This window comes from Heptranchias perlo, chromosome 23 (genome assembly GCF_035084215.1).
Source record: "Heptranchias perlo isolate sHepPer1 chromosome 23, sHepPer1.hap1, whole genome shotgun sequence".
NCBI lineage: Eukaryota > Metazoa > Chordata > Chondrichthyes > Hexanchiformes > Hexanchidae > Heptranchias > Heptranchias perlo.
Window position 1 is genome coordinate 20,477,931 of NC_090347.1, and position 18,065 is coordinate 20,495,995.

The window sequence follows — 18,065 nt, forward strand, 5'->3', positions numbered from 1 at the left end:
ATTGAAAAGAAACAAAATTATAATTTGCTGCATATTCTTTAAAATTTACAATACCCTAAAATATTCTGCTGACTGGCCCAGACAAAAACTAAGCAAATTCATTCCCAGCTGGTGGAGTAAACTATTGGGGAATGATAGGATCGGAATCGGAACCTGAAACCACAGTGTTATGAAGTAAACATCTTAACAGTTACAGTCACTTGGAATCATTTTAATTATCTGTTGTTGTTAACAACAACAACTTGCATTTATATAGCACCTTTAACTCAGTAAAATATCCCAAGGCGCTTCACGGGAGCATTATCAAACAAAATTTAACACCAACCACATAAGAAGATATTAGGAGTGATGACCAAAAGCTTGGTCAAAGAGGTAGGGTTTAAGGAGCGTCGTAAAGGAGGAGAGAGAGGCGGAGAGGTTTAGGGAGGGAATTCGAGCTTAGGGCCTAGGCAGCTGAAGGCACAGCCACTAATGGTGGAGTGATTAAAATCAGGGATGCACAAGAGGCAAGAATTGGAGGAGCACAGAGATCATGGAGGGTTTTAGGGCTGGAGGAGGTTAGAGATAGGGAGAGGCGAGGCCATAGATGGATTTGAAAACCAAGATGAGAATTTTAAAATCGAGGCGTTCCCGGACTGGGAGCCAATGTAGGCCAGCGAGCACAGGTGATGGTGAACGGGATGTGATTCTAGTTAGGTTACGGGCAGCGTAGTTTTGGATGCGCTCAAGTTTATGGAGGGTGGAAGATGGCAGGGCCAGCCTTGAGAGCATTGGATTGCTCGAGTCTAGAGGTAACAAAGGCATGAATGAGGGTTTCAGCAGCAGCTGAGCTGAGGCAAGGGCGGCGACGGGTAATGTTAGAGGTGGAAGTAGGTGCTTTTGGTGATTGAGTGGATATGTGGTCAAATAGGATGCCAAGGTTGCAAACGTTTGGTTTAGTCTCAGACAGTAGCCCGGGAGAGGGATGGAGTCGGTGGCTAGGGAACGGAGTTAGAGCTTACAATGAGCCAGCTGTCTACTGGATTCTTATTATTTCTTTGTTTTTCTTCTTGTTAAAATTGGGATTGTAGTGGGGACTGAAATTGTTTGCTAACTTTACAACCTGGGCACTTCTAGGCCAGCTCTGGCATGGGTCAGATTCGAAGAAAAAAGGTCCCCTACATTACATTAAAATGTGCCTCAACCCCAACCTTTGTGATGCAGTATTGTGATGTTTGCATTTCCTGCCCAGTCTGGTTTTGTGCCCCTCTGAGGGAGGTTGCTTGGTCACAAGTCAGGAACATGATTGAGGACAGTTTTGCACTCAGAACTGCTGGCCCAATTTTATTTTGTTTCAGGAGATTTGTTCTAGCATGCCCCCCCCATAACAGATTCCATCAATCCTGCCTTTTCTTTCCTTGCTGTTCATCCAGCCTTTTGGCATGTGTTTAGAACTGCAGAGAGTACTTTCATTAAACTGATTGGATTTTAATGACAGTCATCTGACAAGCTGTGGGAGATGGAATTTGAGTTAAATCAGAGATGAATACATTATCCACTGGGTAATTCTGTTGAATGTAGGTGATGGATGAACCTTTACAGGGGGGAGGGCAGCAACATAACCAGTGACATACTTTACGTTCTAATATGTTAATATAAAATAAATCTTGCAATGATCTAAATGCATTGTAAACATGCTATGTTTCCTTTTATGACATTGTTCATTCCCTTCTCTTTATGGTATTTGAAATGTAAATTAAATCAATTAAATATATAAATATAATTCATAAAATAACAGTATTAAACCAGGTTAGAGCAGTGATCCAACAGCTCATCTTTATTCTGGTGCCCTGCTGGGAAAATGAATACCGTAAGGAATTATGGGCAGGATGACGAGATTATCCTGCTGCTCTTTACAATTAGTGTCACAGGATTGCACAAGGCTAGAGATGAAAATCTATTTCAAAGGGTTCATTTGAACTAGCCATAAATAACTCCATTTAGATCAATTCTGCTGCTCTGCTGTCCTTCTACACAGGTGAATAAACAAAAGTTTCTGCTGACAACCTGTTGTTTATCATGTGTGTGACGCATTGAAAATCAGCATCTGTGAGTGACTCCAAAGGATGGTGCATTGTTTTGCTTTTTTCTTGGTTTCTTTTCTCAAAGGTGCTTTAGTGGTTACTGTCCATTTTTAAAATTATGGTTTTTGTGCCCATATGAATGCTTTTCCTTGTAGTCTGTGGGGTGGGGGTGGTAAAGGAAGAGGAGACCCTGATGGTCTATTCGAGTACATCCATGTGCTGGATTTTGTTGGAAAAATAACGGTGTGTTAATGATGCACGCAGTTATCAATGGTCAGATTAGTCAGCAAGATTAAGAGAGATGCCGTGAGTTGCGAAACTCCAGAACTTGCTGGTCGATTTACGCCGCTTGCTTCCCATAAACGGCATTTTGCCCTTAGCCTCCCCGTTATTTTTAACAACTTGCTGGATTTGCACATTAATTGCCCATTAAACTCGTCACTGAAAGTTAAGTCTGGTAATTAACAGTGTTAGGAACCTCTTAATGACGTGATAATTGTTAATGCAATGCCAATCAAGCCCTCTGGACCAGAAATTGAACAGTTTAAACTGTGGAGCCTCATTCCTTCAGGTGGGAAATTGTTCTTTGAGATTTTAAAAATGTCAATTTTTAAATTTTTACGTTTTTTTTCTTTTCTGTCTCTTTTCTCTCTCTTAATCCAATCTTTCTTTCCTTCTATTTCTCTTTCTGTAATTTAATTTAACTCGAATTCAACCTCCTTCTCAGTCATTCCTCTGTGTCTTTCTCAATCCTTAAATCTCATTGGTTAAGGAGATACACTGTTGGTTCCGCCGTTACGCAAGTTATGGCGCAAACATTTTTGAGCTAAACGGCACAGAAAAATGTCTAACACGGCACACACCAGCAAGATCCAGCACATGAGGTCTAAGATTCTGGTGACCGAGGTGGAGGAGGGCTAATTATTGTATGTTTGGCGACCTATTACTAGGTTAGGTAAAGTGTAGATCCCATTCCCAAGAAGACTAGGGCAGAGAAAGTCTGCATTAAATCCTTGTCGGTCTAGTTTGGAGGACAAGCATTTGAGTACCTGGCAGCATCACTGCCTTGGACTGTTAGTACTGGGTAGGAGCAAGAGTTCCCAGTGCAGGGTGAAACCTTCTGATATGAACAAAGCCAAGTGAACAAAGAGGAAAGTATTTCAGAAGCTGTTTTAAAAATAGAAAAAGTGATATATTTCATAAAGACAAATTTTGTATTTCAGATAAAATTTCTTAAAATAAATGTATAGAGCCAGATACTGGGTGATGGTCCTCTCCTTAAGTTATTGTACAAGATAATTTAATACATTAATATACCACATAAATTGATGTCATTGTGCTCAAATTTTCTATGCCTCGGGAGATTCATAGTAGTCAACTGTTTTCCAAATTCTTGCAATGTACTAGCTAGAGAGCTTAATCAATGGTGTGACATGTTTGAGTTGTTCTTGATCGCTCCGAATCAGGTGTCAACACCCTTCAAATGGTACGGTGATTTCTGAAGAAACAGGATATGTCAATCAATGTATTACAGAACATTGTTAATCCTTCCTGTCAGCTGCTTTACTCCCCATGAAATCCATGTTAATTCTAATTGTCTGCACAGACAGGCTTCCTTATCTTAACTTCTCTATGTATCCAGCATGATTTTCTCAAAGGGTAGTGGTATTGAAGCATAGTAGGAATAACATTTTTGGGGAGTTTTGTTACTTACCATTGGAATACATGGCTGGTGTCCTGTTCTGCTGACAACACTATATAATAGGAGAAGGCTCACTGAAGCTCAGTAAACATACAGCAGACTCTAGTTGGTCTTATCTCGGCCTGTAGAGGAAAAATTAGATGGTGGGTGGTAGTTCTATCAAGCAGTGACCATTTTAGACAATCTTTCCCTTCCTGGTACTGTGGCAATAGTCACTGCCACTAGAGAGGGGAGGAAATTCAGAAAGCTGCTGGTTGATACCATCACCATAATTTTAAAAAAAAATCTTGATGGTAACTCTGCTCCCAGTTACCATCAACAACAAAACCCAGATCAGTGTCTGATATTCATCAATTCTCAGTAAGGCAAAAATGTGCAAGGCCCAGGTGATCTCGGTGGGGGAGGGTGAATTATTTTTATAAGTCTGACACCACATACTGATTGTTCCCAACGTGTTTAATGCATTAAAAGAGTGATTTGTTTTTGTTCTTTGAAACAAACTGGATCGTCTAAATATAATGGCCTAGAAATTGGTTCGCGCAGTGACGCTTTTTCGGGCACTGCTTGGACTACTAAAGCCCCAATATGGCGAGCAGGAAGCATGCGCACATTTCCAGCCGGAGATGCGCCACCCACCATGTTGGGTAAGGACAAACAAGAGGTGTCCTACCCACGCCTGAAACACGCCTTGGTCCCTTTGCATATACAAATAAGGGGCTTAAAGCCTGTTTGAGGCCCCCTTCTGCAAGATTGGTTTGCCCTAAGGCAGCGGGCCTCAAATCTTAGAACTAATTCCCCCCTCCCCACTGTTAATTGAGTAGAAACTTGGTGCAGAAAAGGTTTAAGATGAGCTGATGTTTTCTGAGAATCGCAGTTACAGATGTTTTTATTTCGTGTCTGTCCCTAAAGAAGTTGAATAAAACAAATAAGCTGCTAAAGTGCAGATTTTCTTTTTTCACACAAGAAATTTCTGGGACATGCCCAGCTATTATCTTATGTGAAGGTTTATTTTCTTCAAGGCCAGTTGGAGCTGCTTTTTTGAGAAAAAGATACATTAACAGGCATTTATGAGCATTGTTCGTGGAATTGACTGAGTTTGGAAACAGAGTGCTGTGGAAGTGGTGATGCGTTTTACTTAAATTAGACAAATTATGCAGAGGTTAAATTTGTTGGGACTTTGCTACAGTGTACTACTACGACATGTGATGCGAATGTTTGGCAGATTTGTCTGTGAGTTGCAGTGCCCAGTTATTTTCTGTTACTTGGCTGTTTTTAGTTTGTTTACGTGCACGTGGTAGAGGTCCCTTTCTTACTGTGCAGTACTTGGGAAGAAAGCCCGTACCAGCTATATTAAGAGCAGTCAACATCCACAGGGAAATATGAGGAGTGACATTAATAATCAATGAGTATAATAGATTGCAAAGTCCAAGGTGGAGGCAGTCAGTCAGGGACACCTGAGACCACAAAATTCAGCTCCCAGAGAGTGTTCCTGCAAACCATGTTTTTCTGCATTTTTGAAAAAAAAAATGATTTCAGCATGTAATAACTTTACAGGAAATAAACCTTGTTGACACAGTCAAAAGAACAATGTGGATTACTGTTGGCATTAAAAGCAGATGAATACTTAAATGTTTAAGATTCCTCCATACATTATTTTAACACAGGCCGTTAACCCATTATTTTAAATTTTGTCGCATAAAGCTCTATTGCAGTATCTGTAAGTAACTTATTCCACAACCTTTGGATGACAAAGTTGCTGCTCCCTACATGTATAATGAGGCTTGTAGGGATTGACTGTAGCTGTTCTAGAGAACAATGCTGGGTCTGAAACAACTCTGGGGTACAGAATTCCCATTATAACAACCTTTTCCCCCGAAGTTCCGTTATAGATTGGATGCTTATCTAGAAAGGGTTGTGGGGATGTTACTGGAATCTATTTACAGATACAGAATGACTGAGCATTTGGACAAGTATCACCTGATCAAAGAGAGTCAGCATGGATTTATGAAGGGTAGGTCTTGTCTGACTGACTAATTTAGTTCATTTTTTTGAGGATGTCACTAGCATGGTGGAGAGGAAATTATCAGTGGATGTTGTCTATACAGACTTTCAGAAGGCATTTGATAAGTTTCCACACAAGAGATTACTAGCAAAAATGAAAGCGCGTGAAATTGGAGGTAACCTTGTGACATGGGCTGCAAATTGGTTGGGAGGTAGGAGACAGAGTAGGGATAAAGGGAATGTACTCTGATTGGTGGGATTGATTATATTTGTATATCCAAGTTTGCAGATGACACCAAGTTAGGAGGCACAGTAAGCTGTGTGGATGGGAGCAGGAAGTTGCAAAGGGACTTAGACAGATTAAGTGAGTGGACAAAACTATGGCAGATGGAGTTCAATGTGGGGAAATGTAAGCTTGTTTACTTTGGACCTGAGGCAGACAAATCAAAATATTTTCTTAATAGTGAGAAACTAGGAGCTGTGGAGGAACAAAGGGATTTAGGTGTCCATGAACACAAATCACTAAAAGCTAATGCACAGGTGCAAAAAAAAATCAAAAACGCAAATGGGATGTTGGCCTTTATCTCAAGGGGGTTAGAATTCAAAAATAAGGAAGTGATGCTTTGGTTGAACAGCGCCTTAGTCAAACCCCATGTGGAGTACTGCATTCAGTTTTGGACACTGAATCTCAGGAAAGACATATCTGCCTTGGAGGGGGTATAGTGCAGATACACCAGAATGATACCAGGGCTTAAAGAGTTAAATTATGAGGCCAGGTTGCATAAACATGGTTTGTATTCCCTTGAGTTTGGAAGATTGAAGGGTGATCTAATTGAGATGTTTAAAATGATAAAGGGATTCTATAGGGTAAATATAGAAAAACTATTTCCTCTGGCGATAACGAGAACAAGAGGGTATAATCCTAAAATTAGGGCTAGGCCATTTAAGAGTGAAATCGGGAAGCACTTTTTCATACAAAGGGTGGTGGAAATCTAGAACTCGCTCCCCCCAAAAGGCTGTGGCTGCTGGGTCTATAGACTGAGATTTTTGTTGGGTAAATGCATTAAGGTACAGATCGGCCAAGATCTAACTGAATGGCAGAGCAGGCTCGAGTAACTAGCCTACTCCTGTTCCTATGCTCCCAGATGAATCTCTTGACACGATGGATTTGTCAGTGACAAGTTTTTAATAATTTGTTAGTGTACCAATTCTGTCAGTGTTCAGAGTTGAGATTTCTCTGATTTAATGGTAGAGAGGAGAAACTGGAATGGGTTTATTAGTGAGTATTGATATGACAACTGTGCAGCACTATACATTCAAGGACAAAATAAAAGCATCAATAAGAACAGGGGGTGACGTTTAGAGCTCGACTGAACCACAAAAAGTGCAACAAACATCTCGTTGCAAAGTTGAAGTTGGATCACTGATGAAAGTAATGGCTGAGGACTTAAGTGAATCTTACAAGATTTGTAATGTAAGCAAATGCAAAACACAGTATGGTGTGATTTGATACTAGTAACTTTCTTTTTTGAGCATTGAAATATGAAGTAACTCTCTGTCTATGCATTGCACATTGGTTAGTTTGCACTCTGCTAATGGATATCCTTAATTATAGGATACAGTTTTAACACAGATTCTTCACTGATCAAGTCTACAATCTTTGGATCCTTGGGATAAGCGGAGCATTTCGCTCAACACAATGGTGATCCCATTGAGAGGTTTCTATTACATTATCTTGATGATATAGCAATATCCCCCAATCACCTGGACAGAGATTCACACTCTGACATGCTTTTTAAGGTGCGATCAATGCTGCTGGTTGAAACTTCTGTTATTGGAGAATCCCAATAGAAATTTCCTTTCATTCACTTATAATATTATGTATTACTGCTTCTTTATAGATGGTGGTGCTAATGGATCCAATGGAGGACCCTGATGACATTCTGCGAGCCAACCGCTCTCGAGAGAAATCATACATGTTTGATGTGGCCTTCAATTACACTGCAACACAGGTGAGATATTTATTATTGTACAAGACCTTGGTTATACCTCAGTTAGAATACTGGTGGGTGATATTGAGGCTCTGGAAAGGGTATGCCCAAGGAATAACTGAAAGAACATTCCTTTTATAAAAAAAAGGATACTCTAGTATTAATGACTTTGAAAGTAAGAAAGAGTGCGGTGTAGGATTCAAAACCATAGCAATGTGAAGTCGATGCCACAGTCGGACGTACTAGATTACATTATATCAAGTCCATGCATTACCAATTAATTAATACAGGCCAAACAAGGACATACAATCAAATTAACCATTTCAGTGATACAAATCTAGAGATGGCCCAAAATACTTGACAGTCCTGAAGGAGTCTGACACTTAAGAAAAATCCCAAAACAATTACAATTCTTAAATTAACATTAGAATATTTGAGTTTGATGACCATATAGGTTTAGACCAGTGACCGTACAGGTTAAGATTTGAACATGTCCCACTGATAGGGACTCCAGCGTTTATTAGTTTTCGCACCCTCCCTTGAGGGACTAATCAGCCTCTGCTCAGCAATTTCTGGCAACAAAGCTGAGATCAGAATTCATTTGCCTGATTTGCTTCTACTCCATCTGAACTGAGCACCACTGACATTTCTGGCTACCAACATCCCAATACAGACCCATTACTGCACAACCAAGTATAAGGCACCTTACTTCCCCCTATTAAGACTACAAAATTAAATTCCTTTTGCTAAATTGATTAAATTTGCAAAGGAGCATCTCTCCAAATACGAAGGGTCCAAATTTGGCCAAAGCTTGGACATAGTGAATGAATCTGAACTAAAGCAAATATGAATTTCTACTTTACATTCAATGTTTAGCCCTCCTGTACATACCCTCTATTCCCCTTACACCAGGTGGTTTACGTACAATGTAGCTCTGCACAGAAACTGAGCAGACCTCACGGCCTTTAGCTTGAACCAGCTTCATGGTCCCCTCCTCGATACTTCCTCCTGCAGCAGTAATCTAAATACCGTTTTGTGACTCCTTGATTGTGATAAGAGAAAATCTTCCAGCATAGAAATGCTTGGAATTATTACAATTCAATCCATGAAAACCACACTGCAGTGGTCAGGGTGCTGGGTCGTCTTAATCTGAAATTGTTGTATAATTAAAGCCAGAATGTAGTACAGTAATATTGTTCTAAGCATCTTCTCTTCCACTTACCTCAACCAATACCTTATTGGTGGTTGCTTTTTTCAGACAGCTACATACTGTGCAACTTTGACTCATGATATTTCTCTCACATATTTTGATAATCGCTTCAGAAGTTTAACTCTTTTCTCTATAAATTCTTATCTTCCTCATCCACGTGTATGACCAGGCACTACACTCAGTGCCAGAAAATACACAATATAGCTGACAAGCCCTCTGAAAGGTATCTTTTCTTGAGAATGTTAGAGGACTAGCCAGGAAATTGGATTCTCAGTATTTCTTAACAATGACTAACAAAGCAAGATAATATCTCACTGGGAATAAAGTTTGATGCCATTTCATTAGTATAGGCTCTTAAGGTCTTGAGAGTAATTTCTGTAGTGCCTGTCTGGATAAGACTTTTGTGATTGTAGCTTCTATTTTAGTATATTCAGGGTTTCTGTATTTTGTACTATACTCTTTCTACCTTGAGATCCAAAATAGATTGGTTACTGGAAAATTTCAACTGTGAATTTTGTGATTGATTATGTTCAGAAGCGATTAGCAGTAAAAATTAGTAGAATTTTATTGAAAGAAAAATAAATTGCAAGGGAAAGATTTTTTAACAACTCCAGGGTTCTGATTTAGTAGATGACAAACCAGACAGAATTCTCTAAAAGGAATGTGGTATCATGGGTAGTGAAACACCAGTTAACTGGATGGTTTTGAGTGAGAGCCCACAGCTGCCTGGCAGCTGCTGGAGGGTATGTTTTGTCAGTGCTCAGTTGAACTACTAGAGAGAATGCCACTCTCGTTATTTTACCTCAGTAAAGGAAAAGCTGACCTGGCTGGTCCATACTGCCACAAGCAGATCTTCCATGAACTGATAGAAAACAGAATTGACAGTTATAGTAAATCTGCAGCCCAGGCTTCCCTCCTCCTCCTGCTGAAATGCAAAATGGCACTGAATGATTCCTGTGAAGACCTGAACGGTTAAGAGGAAAATTTGGGATAAATAAACAAATAAGAGTTTGTTTAAAGATATAATCATAATTAGTTAGAGATCCAATATTATTCTGTATCATGGATTGGTTAATGATGGCCTGCATTGTACTATAACATTTATTAGTTAAGATGCTCAATACTGTATATTGACTAAATGATACTATACTGTAACATAATTTATTAAAGATACCTGGTACAGATAGCTGTAAGTTAGTGAAATGCAGCATCATACAGTGGCTGTAGAGACTGGTAAAATGGTCCACCATTGCTACCCTCCAAAAAATGCAAATGTTTTTAGATATGAAAAAATGTCAAACATCATGAAATATGGAAATACTTAATATCATAGTATTTTAAAACAATATTATAAGGGCATTGCAACTATGTGATTAGTCAGTTCATTGTGTGACAGAAAAAGCTGGTTTGTCAATAGGACATAGGAGAGGATGATATTGACTTGACTTTTGAGGGTTGGTTCCTGCAGGGAATATTGAGTATGCACTGGATGGCTGAGGATGTGCTGCACAGAATGAGACAGGTTAATGTATTATCTTAAGAAGGATGTGAGATGAGATTGGAATGCATACAATTACAAAAATTTTAAAGAATGTATCCCAAAAGGACAGCGATTTCAAGAAAGACCAAAAGATGGCAGCTGTAACATCACATTAGAAAGAAATGTCCAATGGAAGATGCATGTAGTTGCTGTGACTTGTTTTGTTTTGGCCTGGTAGCTGTTCCTTTAAATCAGGCATAATTTGAGAGTTTAGAAAGATATCTGCGCAGCATCAGCCTATTTAGTTATATATGTTTTGAAGTTTATCATTATTGTCTCCCTGGTAACAGGCTTCAGATAGAATCTAAGACATGATTTTTAAATATATACAGACCATGATAGGTTTAATGAGGCCAGCAGTTGGGAATTTCTAACAAACCTTCGCAACAGATACAAAAGGAGTGAATTGAAACTGTCCTTTGAGTGGAGTTAAATTGATCAAACTAGAATCTTCATAGAAAGGCAGGTAGATTCTTGTTACCTCCCATAACTCATAAGAGGAGCTGTCTATATAAGTTGTTTATATAGAAACTGTGAAAATTTCGACTGTAAGTATATATATTTTATATTACATATTCACTTGTTCATTGTTTATGTAATAAATTTGCTTATGAGTTTAAAACTAATGTGATGTTTTATTGCTTATTGAGGACTGGAGATAGATTCTGTAGAGATGTGAAAATAATTCCAATAGCTTAATAACAATTGGGAGACTAGGATTTTTTGTTCATTGCCTGGGTGCGTTACCGAATGTTTTACTTAGATAGTAAGGGTAATGAAAACACTCTGAAAGACAGGGAGATGGAACTCACCTAAGAGTGTGATCTAAGGGACAAGTGTCAAAAAATCTATAGTCAAGAAGAGTAGGAGAGATCCAAAAATGTAACTGTGACAATGGCTTGTCTTTTACTTAAAGCAGACATTTGGAAAAAGCACTTTTTGTGAAAATAGTATCATTTTTGATTATAGAAATCTTGAAATAGAATTTTTGCAAAGCGATGACATTATAATAATCACCTAACACAGCATATTATTCCAGCCCAGGTAAGGCAATATCAGTACTGTACAATTTTAAACTGTGATATTATACTTTAAAAAGAATACAATTATTCCTCTACAATTAACAAAACAAATGTGATAATACTTTAAAGGTGAAGACCTAGGCTTTCTGTGCTCCCCCATTAATTGAGGCACATCTCCAGGAGAAGGGGACTACTACCCGCCCCAGAGATGCCCTGCTTACCCAAACCATATTTCTGACACCAAGGTCACGTACATGTAGGAGGTGGCCTCTCTGTTCTCTGCTGGGAAGTTGAACCATATTGGGGGTGGAAAATTGCTGTGGCAGCTCTTGGGGGGCCTTCTGCAACCGGAGATAGAGGTGACTAATGAGCTGCCTTTGTGAAAAAAAATTGTATTACACTTATTACAATCGTATAAATTGCTGTTTGTGATATTAACAGGTGGATGCTTCACAATAAGTGGAATAATGACTTTTAAAAATAGCAGAGGCATGTCATACAAACAGTTAACCATCCATTTGCTAATATCACTAACAGTAATTTTAGTCTGTAGTGAATGTTTTTTGTTTGGCTGATTAACCCCTCAAAATGGTTAGTACCATCAGTGTTCTCTGTGTAAGCAGAAATATAAAACAAATTAAATAGTGAGGAAAAAAAGTCTGAAACATTCATCTTCATTTTAGCATGTGAGTGATTTTTAACATTTTGACAGCGGTAGTTGGGGGCAACTGGTCATGTCCTTGTCGGATATGTTGGACACTAGAATATGATTGTACTCAGCAGGTTCATTGCACATGTAATGCTGTGTTATTGAATCTGTATCCTTGGCTTGCTACTGGCTGGAGAAAGGTGACCAGATATGGAAAGCGTGACCAGATATGGAAAACATGAAGATGATTGTGTTTCACATTCACTGCACTGCAGCTCAGGTTACAATCTCGGATCAATGGGGTGTAATCAGACTCCGAACAGGACTTAGCATTGATTTCAACTTTTCCTTCCAGCCACAACTAGGAGCAAGTGAATGCTTAATCTATTGATCCTGATGGAGAAAGTAGTGTTTGCTGAATATAAACAGCAGAACATGATGTTTATCAACAAATGCTGGGACATTATTCTGCCCAAGGTTAACATTTACCTTTTCATTACAGCTGTTTTGCTCCATCTTTACTTTTTTAGTTAAGTTTAAAGCTGAGAAGTGGATAAATCAAAAGTGACAATTTGTCTGGCAGGTGTTTTAATTTTTGTTGCCCAGCATTTAATAGTCATGAACAAAATGGGTATTACTGGCCTCTACTTCAAACTGTTAGTCCCTTCCAAGTATTCAGGCAGAGGTCAGTACTGACTATTCATTAAAATCCTTCTTTAATGAGAAATGAAAATAAGCTAGTTTTCTTCTTTAATCGCTTCTTTAATGAAATTGCAGGAATTCTCAGTTTGAAACATGCAATTCCTGAGAGTGACTTAATTAACAGGTAGTTAATTATGTGGACATCCTCCAGTTTTTCATTAAAAGAGGACTATCACCTCCAAGTATATTTAGAGAATCTAAATTCACAATGCAAACATTAAAATATCTACGACAGATCACATTACAATTGTGCTTTTAGCAGGTAAGCTGTTCTTTTTTTAGGTCTAAATTTTAGTCTTAAAAAGGAACATGTGTGACACTGGAAGATAAAGTAATGATTTATTTTAAAAATCCAAACAGCCAGGGGCAATGAGCTAGAGCATGTTGGAATACTTTTGGGATTTTAAAAAAAATTGTTCTTGGGTCGTAGACTGCTCTAGCAAGGCAACATTTATTGCCCATCCTTAGGTCCCCTGAAAAGGTGGTGGTGAGCCGCCGCCTTAAACCGTGGCCGTCCTTGTGTTGATGGTGCTCCCACAATGTTAGGTGGGGAATCCCAGATGTCTGACTGAATGACGAAGAAGGATGGTGATTTATGTCCAAGTCAGGATGATGTGTGGCTTGGAGGGGAACTTGTCCTCATCCTCAAGTCAAATCTTTGTGACTTGAGAATGAAGTCAAGTACGTTACTTTCTCATGCTGGTACCCTCATCACCTGATGCAGGCCCAGTCTGGCAAGTCCTTCAGGACTTGGCCAGCTTGATCAGTGGTTGTACTATCAAGCCACTCTTGGTGCACATTGAAGTCACCCGCCTAGAGTATATAGAAACCGTTGCTTCCCTCAGTGCCTCCTCCAAGTAATGCTCAACATGGAGGAATACTGATTCATCTGTTGAGCAGGGGCTGGTAGGTGATGATCCCAGGAGATTTCCTTGGCCTTGTTTGAACTGAAACCATGAGACTTCTAGGTTCAAATCCTCCTTGGAGATTGGATAATTTTCAATGTGTTAACATTACCCAGAGTCCTTCATTGAGCAGTTCTATTCAGAAAGACAATAAGGATAGACTGTGTATGAAATCTAAATGTCACACTGATGCACTAGAGGTGTGTTCTTGTGAAACCTGGTATCCTGTTGGAACAGAGCAGGGGAATAGACAGCAAACTTAAAATTGTATACACACCTTTCAAATGGTGCTAATATAGTATGTGCTAATATACATTCTTGGAGTGTTGGACAGCCCTCTGGAAAATTTAAATAAAGAATCGTGCATTCTGGTTAATTTTAGAACACTTTTTTACGTCACAGTTGATGGATTTGTAATCCTAAACAAATTATTTACCCATTTATTTTAGGTTGGCCAATACCTTAAATCAAACATAGTGTTATGAAGGCAGTGGGTGTTTTTGTTAATTGATTGAAAATGATTAGTGTATAACGCAAATTAGTTAAATTCATATGAAATCAAAGTTTACTGGACATTTCAAAAAATCAATTCTAAATTATGAAGAAACTTAAAATCTTTAAATACTTCAACCAGGTCCTAAAACAACAAAACTTTCTTTCCTTTTTTTTACTCTCTCCCTCTGTTTCTCTTCCCTCTTTTCTCATTGCTCATCCCCCATTTCCTTACTTTTCTTTCTCTGTCAGGGAAGGTTACCTGCTCCAGAGTGGGTGATGGCACCTTTCACAGAGTGACGGAACAGGTGGGTAGGTGCAAAAGGAGCCACACATTAGCCACAAAAGAGCTTCATGTAACTCAGGAGTTGCTGGTTACTGAACACTGTTATGAATGTTTAGTCCTTATTATAGACCGGAATTAATTATAGCCCGAGTTTACTGGGGCCTACCGAATAAAGAAAGAATCAAAACTGAGACTATAGAACAATATTCAACTCCCACACATTGAAGGTCACATGAACATTTGCACAATTACAAAACCTTCAATCTGTAAAGTCATGCCACACAACCATAAATTCAGAGTCAGGCAATTCCTCAAATCCCGTTTGTGCCTTTTTAAAAAAAAAATGCATTTTCCAAGATACAGTGAAATACTGTTGATCTTTTTGAAAGAGCAACTTTTTTGTTGAAAAGTTATATTTATACATTTACCTGCTCATCCAAATTACAACAGTGACTACACTTCAAAAGTACTTCATTGGCTTAAAAGCACTTTGGGACATCCTGAGGTTGTGAAAGGTGCTCGATAAATGCAAGTCTTTCTTTACTTCCATCATTCTTAGTCAGCAATGAACAATTCTCTAAATCTATCAGATTCTTACATATGCCAAATTTTTAAGGGGCTCTCCCTTAAAATGTTGTCATTTTGTCATATGGCCTTGAAGAAAGGGGTCCATCAGTGCAATTTTCTCATCCAAAAGCCAGTTCTAAGAGGTGCGCATGGTAATATCCCTGCATATTGGTCAGGGCCTAAAGTCCACAGCCCAGTTATTAGACCCCTGATTCATGCATAGCAACTCCTGATGTTCGGGTGCGCACATGCGCACCTTTTGAAACGTTTTAGATGGAAATTTTCAGAGACTGCACCTTCTCATCCCTGCAAAAATAAAGTGCACAGTTATATTCATTGCTATGCCTGGATGTACCCCTGAAACAGTAGGAGGAATTCTATGTTGTGTCTAATGCCTGCTGTTTACCTCCCCCAAGGATGCTTTATGCTATCACAGAATGCAAACTGCTAAACTGCTGCATTTTCCCAACACTCTTACCCTGCAAACAAACCATCACTAAATTATACTGCAGTATAAAATTTATGCTTCTGAGCTCTTTAAGAAGTCTTGAACCATTGTACAGAACACAGCAATATTTAAATTGTGGGAATTTTCTCGGCGACGTAAGACTGCACACTGTTGAGCTCACTATTTTGAACCGCTGTTCACGTATATTGTTAAACATTGTTTGCTGCCAACAAACACTTGAAACAGTTCAACTGAATAGTAAATCTGCAAGTCGCACATTTCAGCTGACCTCTGATCCTTAATTCATAACTCCTCTGGGTTCCCTAGGAAATTGAAGCCATCCAGTTGTGTGCTCCAGCAGAGTGCGAATAAATGGTTTGTGCAAGTTCAACCAGTAAGCAAATATTTTTAGCTCCAATCATATATCATAGTTTATAGAACCTAGGGATGTGGTATGCAGTGGTTCTTCTCCCACAGCGTGTTACAGGAAATGTTACTCGTTTGAAGAGTTTTTAACCCTTTGAACACTGATATCCCATTGTATTTGTCAAGCTTCGTTTTAATAATCATCCAAAAAAATTTCCTGGAAAATTTCACTCCCAAAAACTGTGTTCCAAAGCGTGAACCATGAAAAGCAAAGAACAATTGAAAATTTCTACATTCCATCGCCTGAAGTATTTTCTTAAAATGACAATACATTTTTCTGTTTTGGTTCAACGCAGCTTTAATGAAAACAGCACCTTCATTCTAAAGAATATTCCTATAGCCCCCAACCCACACAAACAATAAATATGTTCTAAGTTTCTAAATTGGGCTTTATTGATATGTGTTTTTATAAAAAAAACTTGTTGAATAGAATCTGCTAGTCACAAAAAAATGAATCCATCATTCCATAAGCATAAATGTTATCTGTGGCAAATAGCTGATAAGTGCAAAGTATTGTATGTTAAATACGTACTCATATTCTTTATAGAACTAACAGACTGGTGCTCATCATCTGTACACCCACCTCTGGCCCCTAATATGTGTAAAAACATTTCAATGTTGTTTTTGTGGAAATTTAATGAAGTATACAAAAGTGATTTCATTTGTTGCCGATGATGCAGATTCATTAAAGACAAAAGGACCTTATTGTGCGCTTTTTAATTAAATCATATTTTTGTGTCTTTTCAAGGATGACGTATACCGTGCTACCACCAAGGGTCTGATTGAGGGCATTATTTCAGGGTACAATGCCACAGTTTTTGCCTATGGACCAACAGGTAAGCAGCAGGTTCTTCTCAGAAGCATTATTTACTGGATGCAGTACTGCTTAAATCATTAGTGTTTTTATAGTAAAAATTAAATATTGGAACTGGTTATTCCTGATTTGAAATAGAATTTGATTCTTCATGAAAAGTCAAATTTATTCAACACATGTGTAAAGTTCCTTTTATTCCCTAATATTATCCTGCGTGCTCCAGTGGTTCAATTAAGTTTGTCTAATGGCAACGTGCTTATCTTCAGAAGCAAAAGCTTTCAATTATTCAGATGATGAAAGAGGAATGCTATTATTAATGACTGACTGACTGACTGACTGACTGTGTAGATGTTACCACACAATTAAACTGTTAGGATCAAGATTTTCAAGTTAATGTTTATCTCACTTACCAGTTTATATTGCACGAACAATAAACACCTAAAAGATGATACCAATCTAAAGGAAAACTTCTTGCACTTTTCTTTGGTCAATTGGGTGTTTGATGTACAGAAACCAGTCAGTATGTTAAGCCTCACCAAACCAAGCTACCGAGAAACTTGCACACGTGCAGTTTCTGTTCATCCGACATGGAGTACATGCCTCATTTTTCTGAGTCCATGGAGCTTAGACCCAGATTGGCTAAGGCTAAGGATCCCCAAGTGTGCACAGGAGTTTAACCAACTAAACCGGATTGGTATGCTTCCTGCTGCTTGTCTAGTAGGATTACCCTGCACGCTAAAGCATTGGTTTGCAGGGTTATTTGGGGCAAAATGGGAAGAATCTCTGCTGCCAATGATAGATCTATTCCTCCAGATTTCATTAGCGAGCCAGATTGACTGGTCAATGATCAACAGTGCCCTGGAGCACAGTGGACCTACCTGACTCAGGTAGCTGGTAATTGCATCTGCCACATTGAGTTGACTTGTTTTGCTAACTTCCATTGCCAGGCATGTCATCTTGGAGCCAACTCGATCCAAAAGGGCTCGCACTCACCTCATCCACTCCCCACCAACCCCCTCCTCCAACCTTCCCTAAAGAAAAATAGTCACGTTGGCCATTAGATAACTTACAAGTGCTAGTTTGTGCCATTGGTAGGCAGATAGCAGGTATCAGGAGCTCCTCACAAATGGTATGGTCAGCATTGCAACTCATCCAGAGTGGAGAGCACTTTCACATTTGTCAGTTGTTAGACCTCATTGCTATCCAATACACCCAGTGAGCACAGTCTGAGAAGTCCATTCATGTTC

At 38.9% G+C, this 18,065-nt stretch overlaps 1 protein-coding gene and 1 long non-coding RNA gene across 2 annotated transcripts in view; one reads left to right on the plus strand and one right to left on the minus strand.

Moving 5' to 3' along the window:
• Positions 1 to 18,065, plus strand: part of kif19 (kinesin family member 19) — a 145,322-nt gene that overhangs the window by 62,052 nt on the left and 65,205 nt on the right. Inside the window, exons 3-4 of the mRNA XM_068004505.1 lie at positions 7,668 to 7,778; positions 16,753 to 16,840. Of these exons, the coding sequence (XP_067860606.1) occupies positions 7,668 to 7,778; positions 16,753 to 16,840 (199 nt within the window). The remainder of the gene's footprint in view (positions 1 to 7,667; positions 7,779 to 16,752; positions 16,841 to 18,065) is intronic.
• LOC137341390 (uncharacterized) overlaps positions 1 to 18,065 on the minus strand; it is a 60,961-nt gene that overhangs the window by 2,151 nt on the left and 40,745 nt on the right. Inside the window, exon 2 of the long non-coding RNA XR_010967023.1 lies at positions 3,778 to 3,887. This is a non-coding gene — a long non-coding RNA (uncharacterized lncRNA). The remainder of the gene's footprint in view (positions 1 to 3,777; positions 3,888 to 18,065) is intronic.